This window comes from Chiloscyllium punctatum, chromosome 39, assembly GCF_047496795.1.
Source record: "Chiloscyllium punctatum isolate Juve2018m chromosome 39, sChiPun1.3, whole genome shotgun sequence".
In the NCBI taxonomy this organism is placed as follows: domain Eukaryota; kingdom Metazoa; phylum Chordata; class Chondrichthyes; order Orectolobiformes; family Hemiscylliidae; genus Chiloscyllium; species Chiloscyllium punctatum.
Window position 1 is genome coordinate 11764258 of NC_092777.1, and position 23162 is coordinate 11787419.

General features: G+C 44.4%; 1 protein-coding gene across 1 annotated transcript in view; it reads left to right on the forward strand.

Annotated features, from left to right (window-relative positions):
- Positions 1 to 23162, forward strand: part of srp68 (signal recognition particle 68) — a 63467-nt gene that overhangs the window by 12398 nt on the left and 27907 nt on the right. Inside the window, 3 exon segments of the mRNA XM_072558178.1 lie at positions 1268 to 1377; positions 2572 to 2642; positions 5471 to 5611. Of these exon segments, the coding sequence (XP_072414279.1) occupies positions 1268 to 1377; positions 2572 to 2642; positions 5471 to 5611 (322 nt within the window).

Consider the following 23162-nt stretch of genomic DNA (forward strand, 5'->3'; position numbering starts at 1 on the left):
TCGTTTTGATATTCTTCATTACAGGGTTTGCGGAAGGCTGAAACATGGAGGTGGGTGGGGCAGGATTTCTCATGAATGATGTTAGAGTAGTAAATAGTTGTAGCATGGAAGGAGGCCATTCAGCCTGTTGTGTCAATGCTCACTCTTTGAAAGAACAACTTGGCTTACCTACTCCCCTGCCCTTTCCCCATAGCTCTGCAATGTTTTATTATATAGATAACGATCCAATTCCCTTTGAAAACCTCGGTTTTCCCTGTCTTCACCCCACTCTCAGGCAGTGCATTCCAGTGAAGCAGTGGGGAAGGGGGTGGGTGTATATTTGAATTACTCTTCAGAGGCGTCGGTCAAAGGGATCGTTTCCTATTTTCCTCAATTTATCTACCAGCGTTGGACTTAACGCAGCAGGTACCGCTAACATCTGCAGGTTGATATGTCTGTAATTTACTGTGTTTAGTAAAGACAGTTTATTGTGAAAGGGTTTTCCAGTTGCCAACTTGATCTGGAGGTGAGGGTAGCTGACAATTCTACTTCTTGAGCTACTGAGACTGAAAAGTTGGTCATCCAGCAGATCAGTGGCTAGTGCTGCCTGTTGTTTACTCATCGGGTATGGGATGCTGTACAGTGGGGAGGTGAAAAACAAACACATTGTAACCAGCTTGTGCCACTTCACATCTCCACAGTGTTTTGTTCTTCTGGGTTGTTTTTGACTGTTGCTTACTGTTTTTCTCAATTTTGAACATGCAAATTGAAACATCAAAAACCATCGCATTTTACTAGAATATAATTTTTTTTAAGCAATGTGCATACATAAGCTATGCGTCCCATTTGCCTCCCCCTACCATTGCTGGTCATACCTTTAACCATATAGGCCCTATCTCTGGTATTCCTTGTCCAATCTCTTTACCTCTATTTTCCTGTTGTTTAGAGTATGTTAAGTTCTACCTTCCAAGTGAAACAAGCCACTTTATGACAGGCAGTTCTTGCTTTTCTCTTTAGTTTGGTCAACCAGTCTCAATTTTTGTCTATCTCACCGGAACAGCCTGCAGTGTTTTTCCATGATCGAGCACTGCATTGATGTATGTTGTTGTTGAAAAGCAATGAGCACTGTCAAAAGTTGGGTAGTAAATACACAGCCTCCCAAGTGACTGTCTGTTGCCTCCATTATTTAAGCTGGACCAGTTAAACACTTGCACATGCAGCACTTTTCCAGTGCCCAGCTACATGCAGTATGGAAGTTTTGACGCTAATTTGCCTTTGTGTTCAACAGGACAATCTATGAGAAGTTAGCTAGTGCATTTACAGATGAACAGGCGGTATTATACCATCAGCGTGTGGAGGAGATCTCACCTAATATACGTTACTGCGATTATAATATAGGTAAGATCATGAACAAAGTCCCAATGAGGCATTCAACTTGACAAGCTGAACTATTCCTATACTTCCCGTAGGATTGTGTTGATGCACCAATCTCCACTCCATTTCTGAAGCCCTTGTGTTCATCTCGGAGCTCTGGATTTCCACAGTATATCTCCAATAACTTGTGCATGTGGACATTCATCAGATGTGGTCCTGGGCAACTCATGACATTAAATTCATTTTTCCTCTTGCTGTTCCTACCATAAATTTGGAAATTTTTCAAGCTTGGTGAGGTGTGTTAAAATGAACTTCTCACAATTTTATCCCTCTCACTCTCCTAGTGTCTTTCTTTCTCTCGCGCGCGCACACACTTGCAGGTCAGATGTTAACATTGTTCTGCATCAAGGTGTGTGGCATCATTATAACCAAAGTGCAGCAACCTATCTTTTGGCATTGCCATATATGTCCCACAGTCCAAGGTGAGAAATATTCTCCTCGAAGCCTAATCTCAACGTTAAATCTCAGCAACTGCCAGCAAAACCCTGGACATATTGACACATTTCAGAGGGTATATTGCAATCTTTAGGTACGTTTGGGTGGCACGGCAGCTCAGTGGTTAGCACTGCTCCCTTACAGCGCCAGGGACCTGGGTTCAATTCCACCTTTGGGCGACTGTCTGTGTGGAGTTTGCAAGTTCTCCCCTTGTCTGCATGGGTTTCCTCCGGGTGCTGCAGTTTCCTTCCACAATCCGATGGTGTGGAGGTTAGGTGGATTGGTCGTGCTAAATTGCCCATTGTGTCCAGGCTTTGTGCAGGCTCCATGATTAGCCATGGGAAATGTAGGGGTACAGGAGTGGGTCTGGGTAAGGTGCTCCTTCAGAGGTCGCTATGGACTGAATAGACTGCTTGCACACTATAGGGATTTTTGTGATTGTTTTGCTACTTCTGTCTTTGACCCTCCCAATATATCAGCTTTCTTGTTGCTTCATTCCCTCTCTCTTTTGCTGCCTTCTCCCTCAGTGTGGGAGTCAGTGGTTCAGTGTATTTTAAAGGTTACTTGTTACGACCTGAAACTTGGATCTGTGTAGACCAATCAGGAACTGAAGTATTGCTTCAGAATGCTCCAACTGTCTTACGATACAGCCCATCTGAGAAGAGCAGTGAGTGCTGAAATGTGAAGTCTTTATTTATGGAGAAAACTTTTCTCTGTTGACAGGTGACCAGTCTGCAATGAAAGAACTGATTCAGATGCGAATGAAATCAGGAGAGACTGGAGGGTTGCTGGATGTAAGGAGTACTGTTTATAATCAGTTTGTAATTGAATAGGGTAAATTTCATTGGTTGTAATTCTAACCTTTCCTGATTAGTTGCTTCCAAAGTTTGTAGTTCAGTTTGCTTTGTTTGCTGATTGTTTGGGGTGAGAGAGAGCAGGGGATACGCAATTGCTCAAACCGGGACTCTTCCTGCACTGTCTGAAAATGAGGATTATGTTTTTGATGCAGTACCTTTTTATAGATGTATTGAATTGTTTGTATATTGGATTATCCTATGCTTCTGGGGTGGTCCAGCAGCAAGGCTAAACTTGCAGTGTTACAGTTTGGTCAACAATGACAATCTTCGGCTACCACTTCAAACTTGATTTAATCAGCCCCCAATTCTAATCAGGACTGTTCCTGACAGTGAGAACCTCTCCTGCACTTGACATCATTGATTGAAAGCATTATTTTCAACAGTCTGGCACCATTTATTTTAAGCTTTGGTTTTTGTTACTGTATAAATCCTTTCTCATCCGCATGCACAGCTATAGAGTTGCCTCATTAGATCGTATTTAGCATATTGGGTGACTAATCCAGCTACTTTCCCTGCTGGAGTGCTACCTGAGATAATGCTGCTACATCTCTGGTTTCCGGTATCCTATAGTTATTGATGAGGCTTTGCACTGGTGTGTAGTCACCACTTGTTCCACTTGTTAAAACCATAGGTGTTTACAGCACAAAGGGTAAAAACAATGACTGCAGATGCTGGAAACCAGATTCTGGATTAGTGGTGCTGGAAGAGCACAGCGGTTCAGGCAGCATCCAACGAGCAGCGAAATCGACGTTTTGGGCAAAAGCCCTTCATCAGGAATAAAGGCACAGAGCCTGAAGGGTGGAGAGATAAGCTAGAGGAGGGTGGGGGTGGGGAGAAAGTAGAATAGAGTACCGTAGTGAGTGGGGGAGGGGACGAAGGTGATGGGTCGGGGGCAGGGGAAGGGTGGAGTGGATAGGTGCAAAAGAAGATAGGCAGGTTGGACAAGTCATGGGGACAGTGCTGAGCTGGAAGTTTGGAACTAGGGTGAAGTGGGGGAAGGGGAAATGAGGAAACTGTTGAAGTCCACATTGATGCCCTGGGGTTGAAGTGTTCCGAGGCGGAAGATGAAGCGTTCTTCCTCCAGGCGTCTGGTGGTGAGGGAGCGGCGGTGACGGAGGCCCAGGACCTCCATGTTCTCGGCAGAGTGGGAGGGGGAGTTGAAATGTTGGGCCACGGGGCGGTGTGGTTGATTGGTGCGGGTGTCCCAGAGATGTTCCCTAAAGTGCTCTGCTAGGAGGCGTCCAGTCTCCCCAGTGTAGAGGAGACAGCATCGGGAGCAACGGATACAATAAATGATATTAGTGGATGTGCAGGTAAAACTTTGGATGTGGAAAGCTCCTTTAGGGCCTTGGATGGAGGTGAGGGAGGAGTTGTGGGCACAGGTTTTGCAGTTCCTGCGGTGGCAGAGGAAGATGCCAAGATGGGAGGGTGTGTTGTAGGGGAGACAGGTAGTCATGGATGGAACAGTCTTTGCGGAAGGCGGAAAGGGGTGGGGAGGGAAATATATCCCTGGTGGTGGGGTCTTTTTGGAGGTGGCAGAAATGTCGGCGGATGATTTGGTTTATGCGAAGGTTGGTAGAGTGGGCACTCATATCCTCCCACTTCCTCCAGACTAAAGGGGTAGCCATGGGCACACGTATGGGCCCCAGCTATGCCTGTCTCTTTGTTGGCTACATAGAACAGTCGATCTTCTGTAATTACACCAGCACCACTCCCCACCTCTTCCTCCGCTACATTGATGACTGCATTGGCGCCACCTCGTGCTCCCGCGAGGAGGTTGAGCAATTCATCAACTTCACCAACACATTCCACCCTGATCTTAAATTCACCTGGACCATCTCTGACACCTCCCTCCCCTTCCTGGACCTCTCCATCTCCATTAATGACGACCGACTTGACACCGACATTTTTTACAAACCCACCGACTCCCACAGCTACCTGGATTACACCTCTTCCCACCCTACCTCTTGCAAAAATGCCATCCCGTATTCCCAATTCCTTCGCCTCCGCCGTATCTGCTCCCAGGAGGACTAGTTCCACCACAGAACACACCGAATGGCCTCCTCCTTTTAGAGACCGCAATTTCCCTTCCCACATGGTTAAAGATGCCCTCCAACGCATTTCGTCCACATCCCGCACCTCCGCCCTCCCCACCCCTCCAACCGTAACAAGGTCAGAACGCCCTTGGTGCTCACCTTCCACCCTACCAACCTTCGCATAAACCAAATCAACCGCCGATGATGGACTTCACCAGTTTCCTCATTTCCCCTTCCCCCACCTCAACCTAGTCCAAACTTCCAGCTCAGCACTGTCCCCATCACTTGTCCTACCTGCCTATCTTCTTTTCCACCTCTCCGCTCCACCCGCCCTCTGTCCCCGACCTATCACCTTCATCCCCTCCCCCACTCACCTATTGTACTCTATGCTACCTTCTCCCCACCCCCACCCTCCTCTAGCTTATCTCTCCACGCTTCAGGCTCTGTGCCTTTATTCCTGATGAAGGGCTTTTGCCTGAAACGTCGATTTTACTGCTCGTTGGATGCTGCCTGAACTGCTGTGCTCTTCCAGCACCACTAATCCAGAGTTTACAGCACATCCCAAGCCCACTTGGCTCACTATATCCAAGCTAACTCATCCCTAGAGCAGTTTTCACTATGACTCATTGTTTCATTTATGCTAAAGGATTTGTTGAGATCAAGTGGTATTAGAAATATTGTTCTGAGACTTTATTCATTCTGACGTTAATTTATGTGCATTTTTCAAAGTCACTGCTAACACAGACCAGAGCAAAGCATGCTGCCACTATGAGTGAGGTGAAGTGGAGGGGCAGGGTCATCCCAGTGAAAATCGACAAAGTGCGGATCTTCCTCCTTGGACTGGCAGACAACGAGGCTGCAATTGCACAGGTACAGCTTTATACTTGGAGCAAAGTGATTGTAAAAGATGTTCAAACAGAATTTATGGGATGGGTAGATGGAAAGGATTGGATCAGCAATTGATACCTGATGCCATACTCCTGTTAACCAAGGATCTGCTGTATTTTTTGTTTGCTTTTTTCCATCTGTGTGAACTCTCTTTATTTTATCAGACCGTCTGCCATCTTGGGTAAAAGGAGAATATCTCATGGTACCAATTTGAAGAACAGCAGTGGTGGGTTTCCCTCTTATGGAAAATAATATTTATCCCTAAATCTGGAAATGTTCTTTTGTGGATAAAAATAAGGAGGTCTCACTAAAATTATGCAATCAGATCACAGCTGGAATGCAGTGAATAGTTTTGGTTTCTTATATCTATGGAATGACCTACTGGCATTGGAGATGTCCAGAGAAAGTTTATTTGGCTATGCCAAGTATGGAAGGACAGTCTTATTGGAAGGATTGAGTAGGTCTGGCCTATACTCATTGAAGTTGAGAAGAATGAGAAAAGACCGTATTGAAATATTTAAAGTTCTTCAGTGGTTTGATAGTGTAGACATGGAGAGGTTATTTTCCCTTGTGGGGAGTCCAAGACCGAAGAGCACAATCTCACAGTACGGAGTTATACCTTTAAGACAGGTAAAGAATTTCTCTTGAAGGTAATGAATCTGTAGAATTCTTTACTACAGAGATCTAGAGACTACGTCACTGAGAATATTCAAGGCTGTGATAAACCTGAGAATTATGGCTTGTGGAAAAAGAGCAGGGATTGTGAGGTTGAGGATTATCAGATCAGGTATTGAATGGCAGACTAGACCCAATGGTCTGAATGACCTACGTCTAACCCTATGTCTTAACTTTCTGAAGGAAAGTCACTACACCTGAAATGTTAACTCTGTTTTCTCACAGATCTGTTGAGTTTTTCCAGCCATTTCTATTTTTCTTAATTTCTGGCACCTTTTTCTTTGGGTCCTATGTCTTATGGTCATATTTTATGTTGTGTGGAATAGACAGAAGGACACTAAATCCTCATCTTCAGTAAAATATGCTTCCGCAGAGTTAATTTTATTGTTTTATTTTCCATTCACCATGCTTCCTTTGCCTTCTGTATCACAATTTGTTCGCACTGCCAACACAGCCTGAAGTTGTAAATGTAATTATGGTGGTGGTAGAGGGTTATTGTTCAGACTGGAGGCCTGTGACCAGTGATGTGCTGCAAGGATTGGTGCTGTGTCCACTGTTGTTCATCAGTTATATAAGTGGTTTGAATGAAAATATAGAAGGTATGTTCAGTAAATTTGCAGATGACATCAAAATTGTTGGTATGGTGGACAGTGGAGGATGTTATCTAAGAATACAACTGGATCATGATCAACTGGGCCAATGAGCTGAAGCATGGCAGATAGAGTTTAATTCACATTAAAAATGCGAGGTGTTGCATTTTGCTAAGACAAACTAGGGCACAACGAACACAGTTAAAGGTAGGAACCGAGGGAAGAGGTGTTGAATAGAGACCAATGGTTGCAGATACATAGTTCCTTGAAAGTGGCTCACAGATAGATAAGATGGTGAAGAAGGTGGTTGATGTGCTCTTTTTCATTGGTCAGAGCATTGAGTATAGTTATTTGGACGTCATATTACAGCTGTACAAGACATTGGTGAGGGCACATTTGGAGTATTGCATACAATTCTGGTCACCCTGCTATAGGAAGAATGTTATAAAACTGGAATGTTTGCAAAGCTTCACAAGGATGTTCCCAAGACTGCTTTAATGAGAGGCTGGATTGACAGGGACATTTTCCACTGGAGAGTGAGAGCCTGAGGGCTAACCTTTATAGAGATTTATAAAATCATGAGGGACATACCTGAGGTGAATAACCAAGGTCTTTTCCACAGGGTCGGGGAGTTGAAAACTTGAGAGAATAGATTTAGGGTGAGAGGGGAAAGTTTTAAAAGGGATCAGAGGGGGCAACTTTTTCACACACACAGTGGTTTGTATATGGAGCGAGCTGTCAGAGGAAGTGGGGAAGGTGGATACAATTAAACATTTAAAAGATGTTTGGATAGATACTTGGATAACAGAGGTTTAGAAGGATATGTGCCAAACGCAGGCAAATGGGGCTAGTTTAGTTTAGGAAATCTGATCAACATGACGTATTGGGCCAGAGGGCCTGTTTCCATTTTGTATGTCTCTATTACTCACTCGTTGTAAAAAATATTCTTTGTAGTAGTGATTTTTAAAATTAAATATTGGCTTTGTGCTGTCAAGGTTTTAGCTCTGCAGCGATAGACCTTTTAAGTCACCATTAATTATTTTACAGTCACTGGAATCACAGTACAGTTTCCTGTCAGTAGACGGTGCTGTTGCTTTTTTTAATATACGCAGATCTATTCTAGAGGGTTTCAGTGTAGAGTTTAAGAAAGAAGAGCAATTGATGCTCAGTTTTGAATTTTAAAGGCTGTAAATTGGAGTGGAGGTGGGCCAGGTGTCAGGCCATGAAAAATGAGGTAACAGTAGTGAGGTAATGGCTGAAATAAGTTCAAAAAGAACATCCTGTTTTAATCCAGCAAGGTTTCAGAGAGGAGGGAAAGGAGTAGGAGTATTTAGCATAGAATACAATTTGGAAAAAACTTTCATGCTGGCTTAGGTCTGCCTCACTATTCATGTCATTACCTTGCCGTAGGCCCACAACAGCACTGTCAGCAGCAGAGGTTGCAGAAAAAGTTGCTGGCTTTGTTTTATTAATTTACGGGATGTGTGTTTCACTGGCTGGGCCAGCATTTATTGCCTATTCCTACTTGCACTTGAGAAGGTGATGGTTAGCTGTCTTTAGAACTGGGGGTTGGTTAGCTGAGTTGGCTGGGTGGCTGGTTTGCATTGCAGAGTGATGTGAACAGTATGTGGATACATTTCCTGTACTGACTGATGTCATCATGAAGATCCACCTTCGCAACCTCATCCCTTGCCTGCGTCAAGATGGTCCTCAGGTTAAACTGACCAACAGCAATGTCTTTCCCATGACAAAACATCCCTATGGTCCTCTGGGACTATGGTTACTTTTAAGCTGAACTGCTGCACCTCATGTGCTGTAGGTAGACTTACAGTGCCATTATGCTGTGATTTCCAGGATTATGACCCAGTCATACTGAAGGAGCAGCAACATACTTCCAAGTCAGGATAATGTGACCTTTCAAAGTTTCTAGAGCTGGGATGTGCAATGAAAGAATAATTAGCATGATTTATCAGCCTAGTTACACGGCTACGGTAGTGAACATGTTTAATCAGGAGTTTGGATGTTTTATCAATTCAGGCTGAAAACTCCTGGTAATTGCATTGTTGAAATGAAACTGGTTTCTAGGTTATTTCAAGCAGGCGAGAGGGAAACTGCCCTCCAGCCCAGGAGGAGTTGGTATGACTACATTACTTGGCTATGCTGTTTATCTGCTTTACAAGACACTATAGTGTGGTGAGGACAAAGGAATGTTGGTTCAGATTTAAACGGCGATACTGTGTTTAGTGTGTGCTTGTTACCTTCAGTACGATTGAATTTCCTGTCGCAAGTGATAACTCTCACTTGCTGCTTCGTAAAATTAGCTGTACTTGTCTAATGAGGGAAGTTCAGGGGTGTGTCTGCTAATACCTGTCCTGAACTATGTGGCAAAGTTGCGGGCAAAGTTGCGGGCAACCCCAGCAACTGAATAAAAGGAGTGAAGAAGAACCAATGATTGTCATTTAATGGTTGAATAAACCAACAATACTCAAACTTGACCAATTTGTTATTGTCTGCCACTTTAAATTCATTCCATGTCACTGATTGTTTAGTGGAGTTACGTGGTTTCATGTGAACAAGGCCTGACTCTGTTTCCTCTCAAACTAATATATGACTATGTTTCAGAGGTAATTGTCTATGAAGCACCTTTGGATGTCCTAATGATGTGAAGGGTATTTCTAAATACAACTACCTTCCTTTCCAGGGACTTCTGACTTGAAAAGCAAGTTGTTGTACCTGCTGATGCCACACTTTGCTTTAATATAACTTGAGCTGTGCCATCAGTACAAATCCAGCTATGATGAGAGCGTGCTGAGTGGTGTTTACCACCTGCCTTATAGAGAGGCGAGCATTGCAGGGCAGTTTATCCAGTGGCTGCTTTTTCTGCATTTTGGAGACTTTGGGCTGGTTACCACCACTTACGTACTACACCCCAAACACATCCTCTTTTTCTTTTCCCATCCCACTAACCATCACTCCATCTCAACCATCTTTTACCACTGAGCAGCCAGGGTCCTGGCCAATATTCCCGAATGAGCACTGCAGAAACATATTGCCTGGTCACCATCATGCTCAAGTTTGTGGGAACTTGCTGTGTGGAAATTGCTGTAGCTTTCATTACACTATACATGTGACTAAACTTCAAAATTACTTCTTCAAGTTTGCACTTGAGACTTCCTGAGGTCATAAAAGGTTCCATGTAAATGCAAACTTTTCCTTGTTTAACTTGTTGGGTTCCAAAATTCACCACTCAGTTCTCCATACAGGCAAGTCTTTGGTAATGTAGAAATGCACCCTAGCTGTAGATAAATTCCATGGATCTTCATTACCAGTTACATTAAGTAAATGACCGTTCTGATAGTAACAGTAGGATCTGTTAGAATAGCAAACACTGTTTACATTGAGAATCCCCACATTTGTTTCTAAATTTCTAGGTTCCTGTGTTTTCCCCGGAGGGTGCTGGTGATTCATTGCAATCCTGCTGTCATTCGCATGAGGGTGCGGTGCATTTGTGTGACACCTTTGCTCTACTAATTGTGACACGTACTTTGGAAACCCCAATCAGCATATGTGTACTAATCAAATTGAACAGTGTCAAAAGTTCGGTTTTCATATACGATGCAAGAATGCCACTGTGGTTGTAGCAAGTTAATGGTGTTATCTGTCCTTATTATTGCTCAAAGGCTGACTGTTCTGTGGAAGCACAAACTCTGGAAGCAAAGATAAAACCTTAAACTTTGCCCTTCCTGTGATAGAATGCTGGCTGTGAATATGCATATCGTGTTTACCAAACAACCCAAACTTGTGGTGTACTTCACCCCTTTGAGACATCTCAAACTGTTTCACATGCTTTTGAAGCAGTCACCTGTGAACTTGAAGAAATACAGTAGCAAATCTGAGCATGTCAATATCCCAAAAGAATGCCGATAAATGACCAGCTCATCTGTCCTTTGGAATTGATGAATAAATGTGGGCCAAAATTCAGCACAAACTCCCCTGTCCTCCTCAAAACAGTGCTGTGGAGTACTTGGTATCCACCTGAGGGGGAAGATGGAGCCTCAATTTAATACTCCATCTGTAAGGTAGCATTCCCTGTGTGTGTTGTCCGTTGTAATGTCAATCGGGGTTGAGCTCAAGCCTTTTGCAGTTGGTAAAGTGGTGGCTTGGGACTCGGTAGTAGGTGGCTGTTCACACTGGGGCTTTGCAATCAGTTCGACTTTTAAACCCCAGAAAAATATTTATTTTGAACCTCTTCTACGCTCTCTTACATAGAATGTAATGTTTTGACTTTGAAGATGACTAGGTTAGCACACTTGTGGGACACATATGCCCTGATTATAATATAAATGTTGCCTGCTGAAGCATTTGTGCTTGGGTGTCTAGAATTTCTCTCAGCTCTCCTTTATATTGTTTCCTTCTGAAATAATACTTGAAAGTGGCCCAGTTGGTAGCACGGAAGGTTTTGCATTCACGTCCCGTTCCACAAAACTTGCGGCTGGCATACTGAAGGAGTTTTGCGAAATCCGATGTTTTGCCTGAAAGAGAGAATCAGCTTCTTGAGCAGTGTCTCTTGGTGTTTTTACTATGTTAAGTGTTCTGTATTGAGACATGTTGGTGTGTTTTAGAGAAAATAAATTGGCAATGTGAAACTTCAAATTTTAGAAAACAGAAATTACAAGGGAGGCTTTGGAACATTATTCAGCCAAAGTTACTGGTGAGGTCTTTGAAAGTATTGAGCATTATTAGAAGCTGCTGTGGTGACATTATGTCTTACTTAGTCTTTTTATTCATTTTTCTAGTCTATTTTAATAAGCATTTTAAAAAAAATAATTGTTCAATGGGACATTAGTCTTGCTGGCTGGGCCGTCATTTATTGTTCATCCTAGATTGCCCTTGGGTAGGTGGTGGTGAGCTGCCTCCTAATCAAACTGCAGTCCATGTGTTGTAGATCCACCATGTTGCTATTAGGGAGAGTATTCTGGTATTTTGACCAAGTGTCAGCAATGGTATAGTTCCAAGTCACGGTACTGTGTGGCTCAGATGGTGGTCTTTCCATGCAGTCCTTTTTCTTCAAGGTGGTAGAGGTCGCAAGTTTGAAAGGTGTTGTCAAAAGAACTTTGGTCACTTACTGCCACGCATTTGTAGGTGGTATACATCAATGCCAGAGTGTATCGATGGCAAAGGAAGTGAAAGTTTCACTGAGTGGGCACGTGGCCAATCAATCTATCTTCTGGTTGGTGTTGAACTTCCTGAGTTGTTGGAGCTGCGCTCACCCAGGCAAGTGGAGAGTATTCCATCACACTCCTGACTTGTGCCTTGTAGATAATTGATAGGTTTTGGGGAGTCAGAAGGTGAGTTAATCGCTGCAGGACACCTAGTCTCTGATCTGCTCTTGTAGCCATGGTATTTCTGTGGCTGACCATGTTCAGTTTGTGGTCAATTGTAATCCCCCAGGATGATGATAGTGAAAGATTTGGTGATTATGAAGGCGTTGAAAGTCATGGGGAGATTCTCATTTCTGGCATCACAGCAGCTGAAGGTGCTTGGACCAAGCACACTGCAGCAGTTGGACTGACATGTTTAACCTCCACTAATAACTTTGTGCCAACTAGGACTCCAACCAGTGGAGAGTGTTCCTCCGATTCCCATTCACAGTGCTGCTTGATGTCACATTTGGTCATATCTGTTGGGAAACGCTAGAGCCCTTTATTAAGGAAAATGTACCGGGACATTGAGAAGAGCTTAATGCAATCAAACAGAATCAACACAATTTCATGAAAGGGAAAGCGTTTGACAAATTTACTTGTTATTTGAGGATGTAACAGGCATTTGAATGAGAACTAATGGATGCTGTTGGATTATTGCACAAGATAGGAACTCAGATTATTGAGTGTAATGAAATTAGTACAGATTGAGGATTGGTCAAAACACTGACTGAAGATTAATGGGTCTTTAAGAGGTTCGAAGGATGTGACTAGTGGAGTGCCACAAGAATTATCCTGAGGCACTCAATTATTTACAATTTATATCAATGACTTGGAAAGGGGGGAAAAGTGTAATGTATCCAAAGTTGCTGGTATTGCAAGAGCAGGATGTAAGTCATGAGGACTAGGACCTAAGGAATTGGCAAGGGATCAGCATAATGACTGGGCAAAAATTTGGCAGATGGAGTTTTATCTCGGAAAGTGTAAGGGCATGTATTTCAGTAGAAAAAATCTTAAAATAGTCTCATTTAAATGGAGAGAGACTCCAAACCAATGCAGTGCCAAGGGTTATGAATGTTCTTGTATATGAAACAAAGGGTTCAGAAAAGATTTACAAGAATATTACCAGAGTTGGGGGATTTGAGCTGTCGGGGGAGGTTGAATAGGCTGGGGCTGTTTTCCCTGGAGTGTTAGAGACTGAGGGGTGACCTTATAAAGGTTTATAAAATCATGAGGGACATGGATAGGGTATATAGACAAAGTCTCTTCTCTGGGGTTGGGGAGTCCAGAACTAGAGGGCATAGGTTTAGGGTGAGAGAGGAAAGATATAAAAGGGACCTAAGGGGCAACTTTTTGACACAGGGTGATACGTGTGTGGAATGAGCTGCCAGAGGATGTGGTGGAGGCTGGTACAATTGCAATATTTAAGAGGCATTTGGATGGGTATATGAATAGGAAGGGTTAAGAGGGATATGGGCCAGCTGCTAGCAGGTGGGTCTGAATGGGTTGGGATATCTGGTTGGCATGGACAAGTTGGACCGAAGGGTCGGTTTTCGTGTTGTACATCTCTATGATGCTGAGTACAGTAAAAAAAAATTTGCAAGTTGCTACATTTACATTCATCTTGCGTATGAAAGTACCTGGGTACAGATTCTTAAGAAATTCTTCAGAAAAAAATTAGCAAAATGAAGAAACAAAAGATTCAGAATAGCTGTCTTTACAACCCAGTCCTCATCACGCCCAGCCTCTAGTAACTGGAAGAGTGATCTCCATTGCCTCGCTGCTGCCCTGTGTTGGAGCGATCATCATAGGAGCCACCATGCTGTAGCAGGAGAAAGTGAGGACTGCAGATGCTGGAGATCAGAATCAAAAAGTGTGGTGCTGGAAAAACACAGCAGGTCGGGCAGCATCCGAGGAGCAGGAGAATCAACATTTCTGATGAAATCATTGCGCCAGCAAATTTAATTTTCCTGCTCCTCAGACGCTGCCTGACCTGCAGTGCTTTTTCAGTGCCACGCTTTTCGACCAATTTTAGTAGCCACCTGAACCCACGCTTGCCCTGCAATGGTGTCCTCAGCTCAGTCATTGCCTTGCTGATACCAGAAGTCCCCACTCCTGGCCAGCTGTGATTGCAGCCAGGCATCCCTGGCTCTGCAGCTGACATTGAGGGCTATGAGGAACTGGTACACAAGCAGTTGAGGTCTGGGACAGATGAGCCATGATGTTGTAGAATAGCAAAGCAGAATAGAGGGCTGAATGGCTTACTCCTGCTCCTATTTCTTTTATTCTTATTTGCTGCTTTGATGTAAAGAACAGTCACTCTCCTCTCCCCTCAGGAATTTAACTCTTCTGTCATGTTTGGACCAGGTCAGAATCTTAGTGGTCTTGGTAGAACCCAAACTGTTCGAGAGTAGACTGATAAGGCAGTAACTGGTCACATCGGAAATGTCCTGGTTTTTGTGAATGTAATTAGTTAAGAAATCACAACGCCAGGTTATAGTCTGACAGGTTTATTTGAAAGCACTTGCTTTTGGAGCGCCATTCCTTCAGGTGGTTTTGGATTATAAGATCGTAAGACACAATTTATAGCTAAAGTTTACTGTGTGATGTAACTGAAATGGTATACTGAAAAAGACCTTGATTGTTTAAGTCTCTCATCTTTTAGAAAGAACATATTGGTTTCAGTTCTGTAAATCCCAGAACTTTTAAAAAGTGACATTCTCAAGTAAACTTTAACAATAGTTGCCATGTAGGCCTTGTTAATGCATTGAACATCTGAGGTCCCGTGTGTGAAGCTGTCTGTGCCCTAATGTTCAGATTGATTCTAATCTAAAATAGGGATTTACAGAATTGTAAGTGGATTCGTGCAGTTTTTGACCAAACTAAAATATAATTCTGCAAGTACAAATTCACCCGCAAACCTGTGTGTGTATGTACGTGCATATAAGGCTGTGTGCGGGGTTACAAGTGCCTGTGAGAGTGTGAGTGTAAAAGGGTATAGGTCTGTGAGAGGATACGTGTGAGTATGAGAGAGGATCTGTGTGAGTGTATGGGTCTGTAGGGGTATGTGTGTTGTGGTGCAGTGGGGTCACCTGTAGTGTGACATGAACCCTAGGTCCCAGTTGAGGGCATCCCCATGGGTACTGAACTTGGCTATCAATTTCTGGTTGGCCACTTTTCGTTGTTGGTAAAAACAATGACTGCAGATGCTGGAAACCAGATTCTGGATTAGTGGTGCTGGAAAAGCACAGCAGTTCAGGCAGCATCCGAGGAGCAGGAAAATCGACGTTTCAGGCAAAAGACCTTCATCAGGAATACAGGCAGACTGCCTGAAGGGTGGAGAGATAAATGAGAGGAGGGTGGGGGTGGGGAGAAAGTAGCATAGAGTACAATAGGTGAGTGGGGGAGGGGATGAAGGTGATAGGTCAGGGAGGAGGGTGGAGTGGATAGGTGGAAAAGAAGATAGGCAGGTAGGACAAGTCATGGGGACGATGCTGAGCTGGAAGTTTGGAACTGGGGTGAGGTGGGGGAAGGGGAAATGAGGAAACTGTTGAAGTCCACATTGATGCCCTGGGGTTGAAGTGTTCCGAGGCGGAAGATGAGGCGTTCTTCCTCCAGGCGTCGGGTGGTGAGGGAGTGGCGGTGAAGGAGGCCCAGGACCTCCATGTCCTCGGCAGAGTGGGAGGGGGAGTTGAAATGTTGGGCCACAGGGCGGTGTGGTTGATTGGTGCGGGTGTCTCGGAGATGTTCCCTAAAGCGCTCTGCTAGGAGGCGTCCAGTCTCCCCAGTGTAGAGGAGACAGCATCGGGAGCAACGGAAACAATAAATGATATTGGTGGATGTGCAGTTAAAAATTTGGATGTGGAACGCTCCTTTAGGGCCTTGGATGGAGGTGAGGGAGGAGGTGTGTGCGCAGGTTTTGCAATTCCTGAGGTGGCTGGGAAAGGTGCCAGGACGGGAGGGTGAGTTGTTGTGGGGCGTGGACCTGACCAGGTAGTCACAGAGGGAACGGTCTTTGTGGAAGGCGGAAAGGGGTGGGGAGGGAAATATATCCCTAGTGGTGGGGTCCGTTTGGAGATGGCAGAATGTCGGTGGATGATTTGGTTTATGCGACACTTGTTCTCTGTCCCGAAGTCTGCCTTGGAGGATGGTCACCTGAAGGTCCGAGGTCGAATGTCCTGGACCACTGAAGTGTTCCCCAACTGGGAGGGAACCCTCCTGTCTGTTGATTGTTGTGCGGTGCCCATTCATCTGTTGCCGTAGCCTCTGCTCCATCTCACCAATGTACCATGCCTCAGGGCATCCTTGCCTGCAGCGTATGAGATAGACCACATTGGCCGAATCTCATGAGTACCTGCCGCGTACACGGTGGGTGGTGTCCCCATGTATAATGTTGACACTCTGACACATCTTGTAGCGTCTATCGTGACAGTGTTGTATGGAGTTGTCCCGAAAGCCGGGCAGTTTGCTATGTACAATGATCTGTTTGAGGTTTGGTGGTTGTTTAAAGGTGAGAAATGTAGGCATGGAGAAGGTCTTGACGAGGTGCTCGTCCTCATTGATAATGTATTGTAGGTCACGAAGAACATGGTGTTGTTTTTCAGCTCCTGTGAAGTACTGGATAATGAAGGGTACCTGTCAGTTGCAGCTCGTGTCTGTCTCCTGAGGAGGTCATTACAGTTCCTTGCTGTGGCACATTGAGCATGTGTTGAGCATCGTACCCAGTTCTTATGAGGGCATCTTTGAGTACTTCCAAGTGTCTGTCACGTTCCTCCTCATCTGAACAGATCCTGTGTATGCGTAGGGCTTGTCCATAGGGGATGGCTGTTTTAATATGTTTCAGGTGGAAGCTGGAGAAGGTTATCCGTAGGTTTGCAGTAGAGTGAGGTGCTGAGGTGCCCATCCTTGATGGAGATGCATGTGTCCAAGAATGAGAGAGATACTAGAGAGTAGTCCATGGTGAGCTTGATGGTGAGATGGAACTCATTGATATCACTGTGTACTTGTTTCTGTAACTCCTCACCATGGGTCCAGAGGAAGAAAACGTCATCAATTTACCTGGTGTATAATGTTGGTTGGAGGTCCTGATCGGAGGAGAAGTCTTTTCGAACCTGTGCATGAAAATGTTGGCATATTGGGGTACACATTTGGTCCCCATAGCTGTTGCATGTGTCTGGATGAAGAACTGGTTGTCAAAGATGAAGACATTGTGATCAAGGATAAAGCAGATGAGTTGTAGGATGGTGTTTGGAGATTGGCAGTTGTTGGTGTTGAGTACTGAGGCTTGTTGCCGTGATGCCATCATTGTGGGGGATGCTGGGTGTAGAGTGCTGACGCGTCCATTGTGACGAGGGATGTTCCCAGAAATCTGTAGTGTCGCTATAGAAGCTGGGTGTCCCCTGTACAATGGGTTTCAAGTTGTCTTTAACATAGCCAGAGAGGTTCTCTCACAGGGTCCCATTGCCTGATATGATGGGATGTCATGGTGTATTGGCCTTATGTACCTTCGGAAGGCAGCTGAAGTTGCCTATGTGAAGTACATGGGATGAGTGTGCGTAGGGAACTCTGAAAGACTGGTACAAAGTCCTGATCAATGTATTTAGTTCACTGGTGTGTTCTTTAGTCAGATCAGCCAGTGTGGATGTGGAGTGCATCAAGTTGATTCAAAACAAATCACTGTGGTGTTTGGAAACTCAGGAGTTCCAAAGGTTTGCAAAGGAAATGGGTATCATTGATGCTATCCAGTTACCCTTGCAATAGCCCTCCAATAGCAGTTAAGTTCTGACGAAAGTCATCAACTTGAAACATTATCTCTATTTCTCTCACTACAAATGCTGTCTGATCTTTATCTCAGGCTTCCTGTGTATTTCACATTCACAGGATTTGACAGTGTTGCGAAGCGATTTGTCATGTCTTCATTAAACTAGAAAATTGACTTCGTGCAGTGACGTTTAGAAGGAATTTGCATTTAGTATATGGTGTCTTTCATACCTTGGTTGCACATTCACTGCTGGGTTTAAGTTGCAGTCATTTGTTTTTTGGGCAAACGGGCCAACTGATTTTTCTTTTGTAGAGCTGAATTTCCACAGACACCAGTGTGAGACGTGATCAGTTGTGTTTTTCTTTGAAAGTGTTGGTTGAGAAATAAATGTTGCCCCCCCCCCCCCCGTCCCCCACGTACTAGGAGATATCCCCAGCACATTGGGTAAGCAACTTTACTTATGCTTCAAGTAACTTGCAGCAGTAATTCTGACAGGCCCAGCTGGCTCTTCCCTTCCTGTTGGTGCTGCATCAACACAAAATATTTTCCTGACTTTCAGCTGGTTTCTGATTTCAGAAGTTCCTATTTCAGATTCCTCCTCAGCACCATGTCAGACTATTTAATATAAGCAAAACGTGCCATGCACTGAGTTTCCACAGAATAGTTGTGGCACAGAAGGAGACCTTTCTTCTTACATTGAGTCTGTCTGTTACCACTCTCCATGTAAGCAGTTCACCTATTACTGGACCCCTATCTATGTAAGTCTGCATTCTGACTTCGAATTGCCAACATGAAATACAGACCCAAATTGCTTACTGCCACCTTTTGTACTGTTGATCAATATTTACTGACGTGAGGTGAGGGTTTGTGTTCTTGAGCACCTCTGGCTGACTGATCCCATTTGGAGATGCAATAGCCAATACCTTTCAGACATATTGCTAACCAGTACAACAGGCTATTCAACATTCAGGTACAAACACCTTTGGGTTGGGCACTTGGTTGCTTACAAACCTGCTGAACTGTATAGCCAACGTTACAAAGCCCTTGAATGACTCCATTTTTCTTGTACATAACCAATAGTGGCTGATTTTATTAAAATTATTAAATGTAGTACAAGTATTCTCTTGAAAATAGTACTTTATTGTTTAGTGTTTGGAACCTTGTTGGTCAATGTTGGCAACCACCCATAATTGAAGAATCGGAGACCAGTTAGAATAATTGAAACATAGAATCTGTTAAGTCTGTATCGCCAAAAACCATCTTCTGCACACACTCGTCCCGCTTTCCCACACTAGACCTAAGGCTTGAATATTATGGTATTTCAAGTGCTTTTTAAAGGCTCTGAGGATTTCCTCCTCAACTACCCTCCCAAAGCCATGCACTCCAGGCACACACCACCCTCTGTCTTTCTTCAAATCCTCTCTAAAGCTCCTGCCTTTCACATTATTTTTGAGCGTGCTAGTGTCTTGCCATTCATTGACTAATCTTGTTCCCTCTTCCCCAAGTTTAATGCCCTACCCTTTCCCTAGTTATTCTCTTACTCTTACTGTACTTGTAGAATATCTTGGGATTTTCCCCAGTCTGGCCTGCCAGCATTTTCTCATGCCTTCTCTTCCTTATCTCACATTTGTCAACATTAAATTCCATCTGCCCATCTGTTGATATCTTCTGTAACTCAGCACATCCCTTATTATCAACAACACAGCCAGTCTTTGTCAGCTCCAAAATTATTTATTATGCCTCCCCACATTCTCATCCACATCATATATGAATATCACAAACAATGAGGGATCGAGCGCTGATCCCTGTGGTACGCCGTTTCACACCCAGAAGCAGTCACACAGACTTCTGTCGTCACCCTCTGTCTCCTATCACACGACCAATTTTGGATCCGTCTTGCTCAGTTAGCCTGGATCCCATGGACGTTTGCTTACTTTATATAAGTTTCCAGTTTGGGACCTTGTCAAAGGACTTGCTGAAATCTACATCAACTGCTCTAACTTCATCTACACAGTTGGTCATCTCCACCAAAACTTACGCAGATTTGTTAACCGCGACCTTCCTCGGACTAAGCTATGCTGACTATTCCTATTAAACCTTGCATCTTGCACTACTCTCTCCGATAATTTCCCTGCCATTTAATTTAATTTGATTTGATTTATTGTAGTTACATGTATCTAAGTACTGTGAAATGCTTTGTTTTGCGAACAGTACAGGCAGATCACAGCAAACAAGGACAAACAGATCATAGAGCAAGGTATACAGGTTACACTGCACAGGGGATATGCTATGCAAGATCAACATTATTTGAAGTTAGAGAGTCCATTCACGGCAGGGAAGAAACTCTTCTATTGGTTCGTGTGTTGAAGCATCTGTATCTTCTGCCTGACAGGAGAGGTTGTAGGAGAGTATTACCGGGTTGGGAGGGGTCTTTGCAGTCTTTCTGTGGCAGCAAGAAATGTAAATGGAGTCCATGGTTGGGAGCTTGGCTTCTCTGATGGTTTGCACTGTGCAGGTAACCTTTTGTAGTTTCTTCTGGTCCTGGGCAGAGCAGTTGCTGTACTAAGCTGTTATGCACCTGGATAGAGTGCATGTGTAAAAGTTGGTGAGGGTCCTTACGGACATGCTGAATTTCCTCAGCCTCCTGAGGGAGAAGTGGCATTGCTGTGCTGTCTTGACTGTTGCATCTGTGTGGGAAATCCAGGACAGTTTATCGTCACTCCTAGGAATTTGACACACTCTACCCTCTCCCCGTCAGCTCCATTGATATAGATGAGGGTGTGCCATTCACTTTTCCTCCTGAAGTCAATGATCAGTTCTTTAATTTTGCCAACATTAGGAGAGAGGTTGTTCTCATTGCACCACGACACCAAACCCTCAATCTTCTTCCTATATTCTGACTCGTTGTTCGATATCTGTCCTACCACGGCGGTGTCATCAACAAACTTGTAGATGGCATTTGTTGAGAATTTGGCAACACAATTTGGAGAACACATCCTTGGGGGCTCCAGTGTTGAGTGTTATTGTGGAGGAGGCGCAGTTGTCTATCTTCACTGATTGCGGGCTGTGGGTCAGGAAGCTGAGGATCCAGTTGCAGAGGGCAGAGCCAAGACCTAGGTTTTGGAATTTTGAAATTAGCCTGAAAGGGGTTATGGTGTTGAAGATGGAGTTGTAGTAAATGAGCAGGAATCTGACATAGGTATCCTTTGTTATCCAGCTGTTCCAGGAATGAGTGCGGGGCTAGAGAAATGGCCTCCACTGTAGACCTGTTTCGTTGGTAGGCAAATTGTAGTGGATTGAAGCAGGTTGGGAAGCTGGAGTTGATGTGGGCCCTGACCAGCCTCTGGAAGTACTTCATGATTATGGAGGTCAGAGCCACTAGGCAATGATCATTCAGGCACATTGCAAGTGCTGTTTTAGGAATTGGGATAATGGTGGTCTTTTTGAAGTAGGTGGGGGACGTCAACTTGTAGGTGGGAGAGGTTGAAGATGCCAGTGAATTCCTCCGCTAGTTGGTTCGCACAGGGTCTAAGTGCATGACTAAGGACTCCATCTGGGCCCATTGCTTTCCTTGGGTTAACTCTCATGAAGACCAATCTGATCTCTGCAGCAGTGACGGAGGGAACAGGTGTGTCCAGGGTAGGTGACACCGTGCCACTGGCATTCTGCTCGAGCCAAGCATAGATAACATTGATCGCTTCAGGGAGGGATGTGTCTTTGTCTGCCATCTTGCTCTGCTTCATTTCATATCCTGTTATGTTGTGTACCATGTTAGAATTGAAGAGTGTGACGCTGGAAAAACACAGCCGGTCAGGCAGCATCTGAGGAGCAAGACAGTCTTCGTTTTGAGCATAAACTCTTATTCAGGAATCTTCATCAAATTCCTGATGAAAAGCCTATGTTCGAAACGTTGCCTCCTGTTCCTTGGATGCTGCCTGACCGGCTGTGCTTTTCCAGTATCCACCTTTTGATTCAACGTTGTCTTCTGCTTGGAATGGGTAATAAATCCAACTTAACCCATAACTCTTGGGATGTGGATTTTTCATTTGTACAAAAAGGAAGGAGTGTTGAAGACTGATGCAAATATTTCCTTGATTAAGATTGTGGTTGTAATCTGAAATACAGATCTCAAATACGGATGAAGCCAGGAGACCAGTATGTTGAAGACACTGCTAAATGCTGTCACAGGACATCAAGCATTTGTATTTTGGGAGGATGATGAATTTAACTGAAGTACTTTAGTTTGGAGCTGGTCTTGTCGGGATAAAAAACAAAAGAACCACGAATGATGTAAATCAGTAACAAAAACAGAAGTTGCTGGAAAAGTTGGGGCTGGTTAACACTGCAGCCTCACAGCACCAGGGTCCCAGGTTCGATTCCAGTCTCAGGCGACTGTCTGTGTGGAGTTTGCACATTCTCCCTGTGTCTACATGGGTTTCCTCTGGGTACTCCAGTTTCCTCCCACAATCCAAAGATGTGCAGGTCAGGTGAATTGGCCATATTAAAGTGCCCATAGTGTTAGGTGCATTAGTCAGAGGGAAATGGGTCTGGGTAGAGTTACTCTTCGGAGGGTCAGTGTGGACTGGTTGGGCCGAAGGGCCTGTTTCCACACTGTAGGGGATCTAATCTTATCTAATCTAATCTAAAAAACTCAGCAGATCTGGCAGCATCTGTGAAGAGAAATCACCGTTAATGTATCAGGTCCGTTGACTCTCCCACAGAACTGATGATAGCGAGGGACGTTTTGTCTGTGTTTATTTGCAGAAGAAAGGGTGGGGGGAGAGGGTAAGGAATTAACGATAAGTGGGGATAGAGCCCAAAGAGAGAGAACAGCTGGACATTCAAAGGAATGGATAATGATCTGGCTAGGAGGGTGAATAGCTGTTAATGGGGACTGCTAGTGGCTGACAGTGGGTTAGCAGATTGTGTGATAACAAGGCCTGGTGTTTGGGGTAAGGGTTAGGACGTGGGAGAGTTGAAGCCCTAAAATTATTGAACTTGATATTTAATCTGGAGGGCTGCAGGGCCCCCAAGTGGAAAATGAGGTGTTGTTCTTATGGCTTGCACTGCGCTTTGCTGGAACACTGCAGCAAGCCTGAGAGAGAGATGTTGGGCCAGGGAACAGGGTGATGTGTTAAAGTGGCAGGCAATTGGAAGCTCAGGGTCTTTTTTTTGCAGGCAAAATGTAAATGTTCTGTGAAACAGTTGCCTACTCATTTCCCCAGTGTAGAGGAGACCGCGTTGTGAGCAGTGGATACAGTAGACTAGATTGAGGGAAGTACTGGTAAAGTGCTCCTTCATTTGGA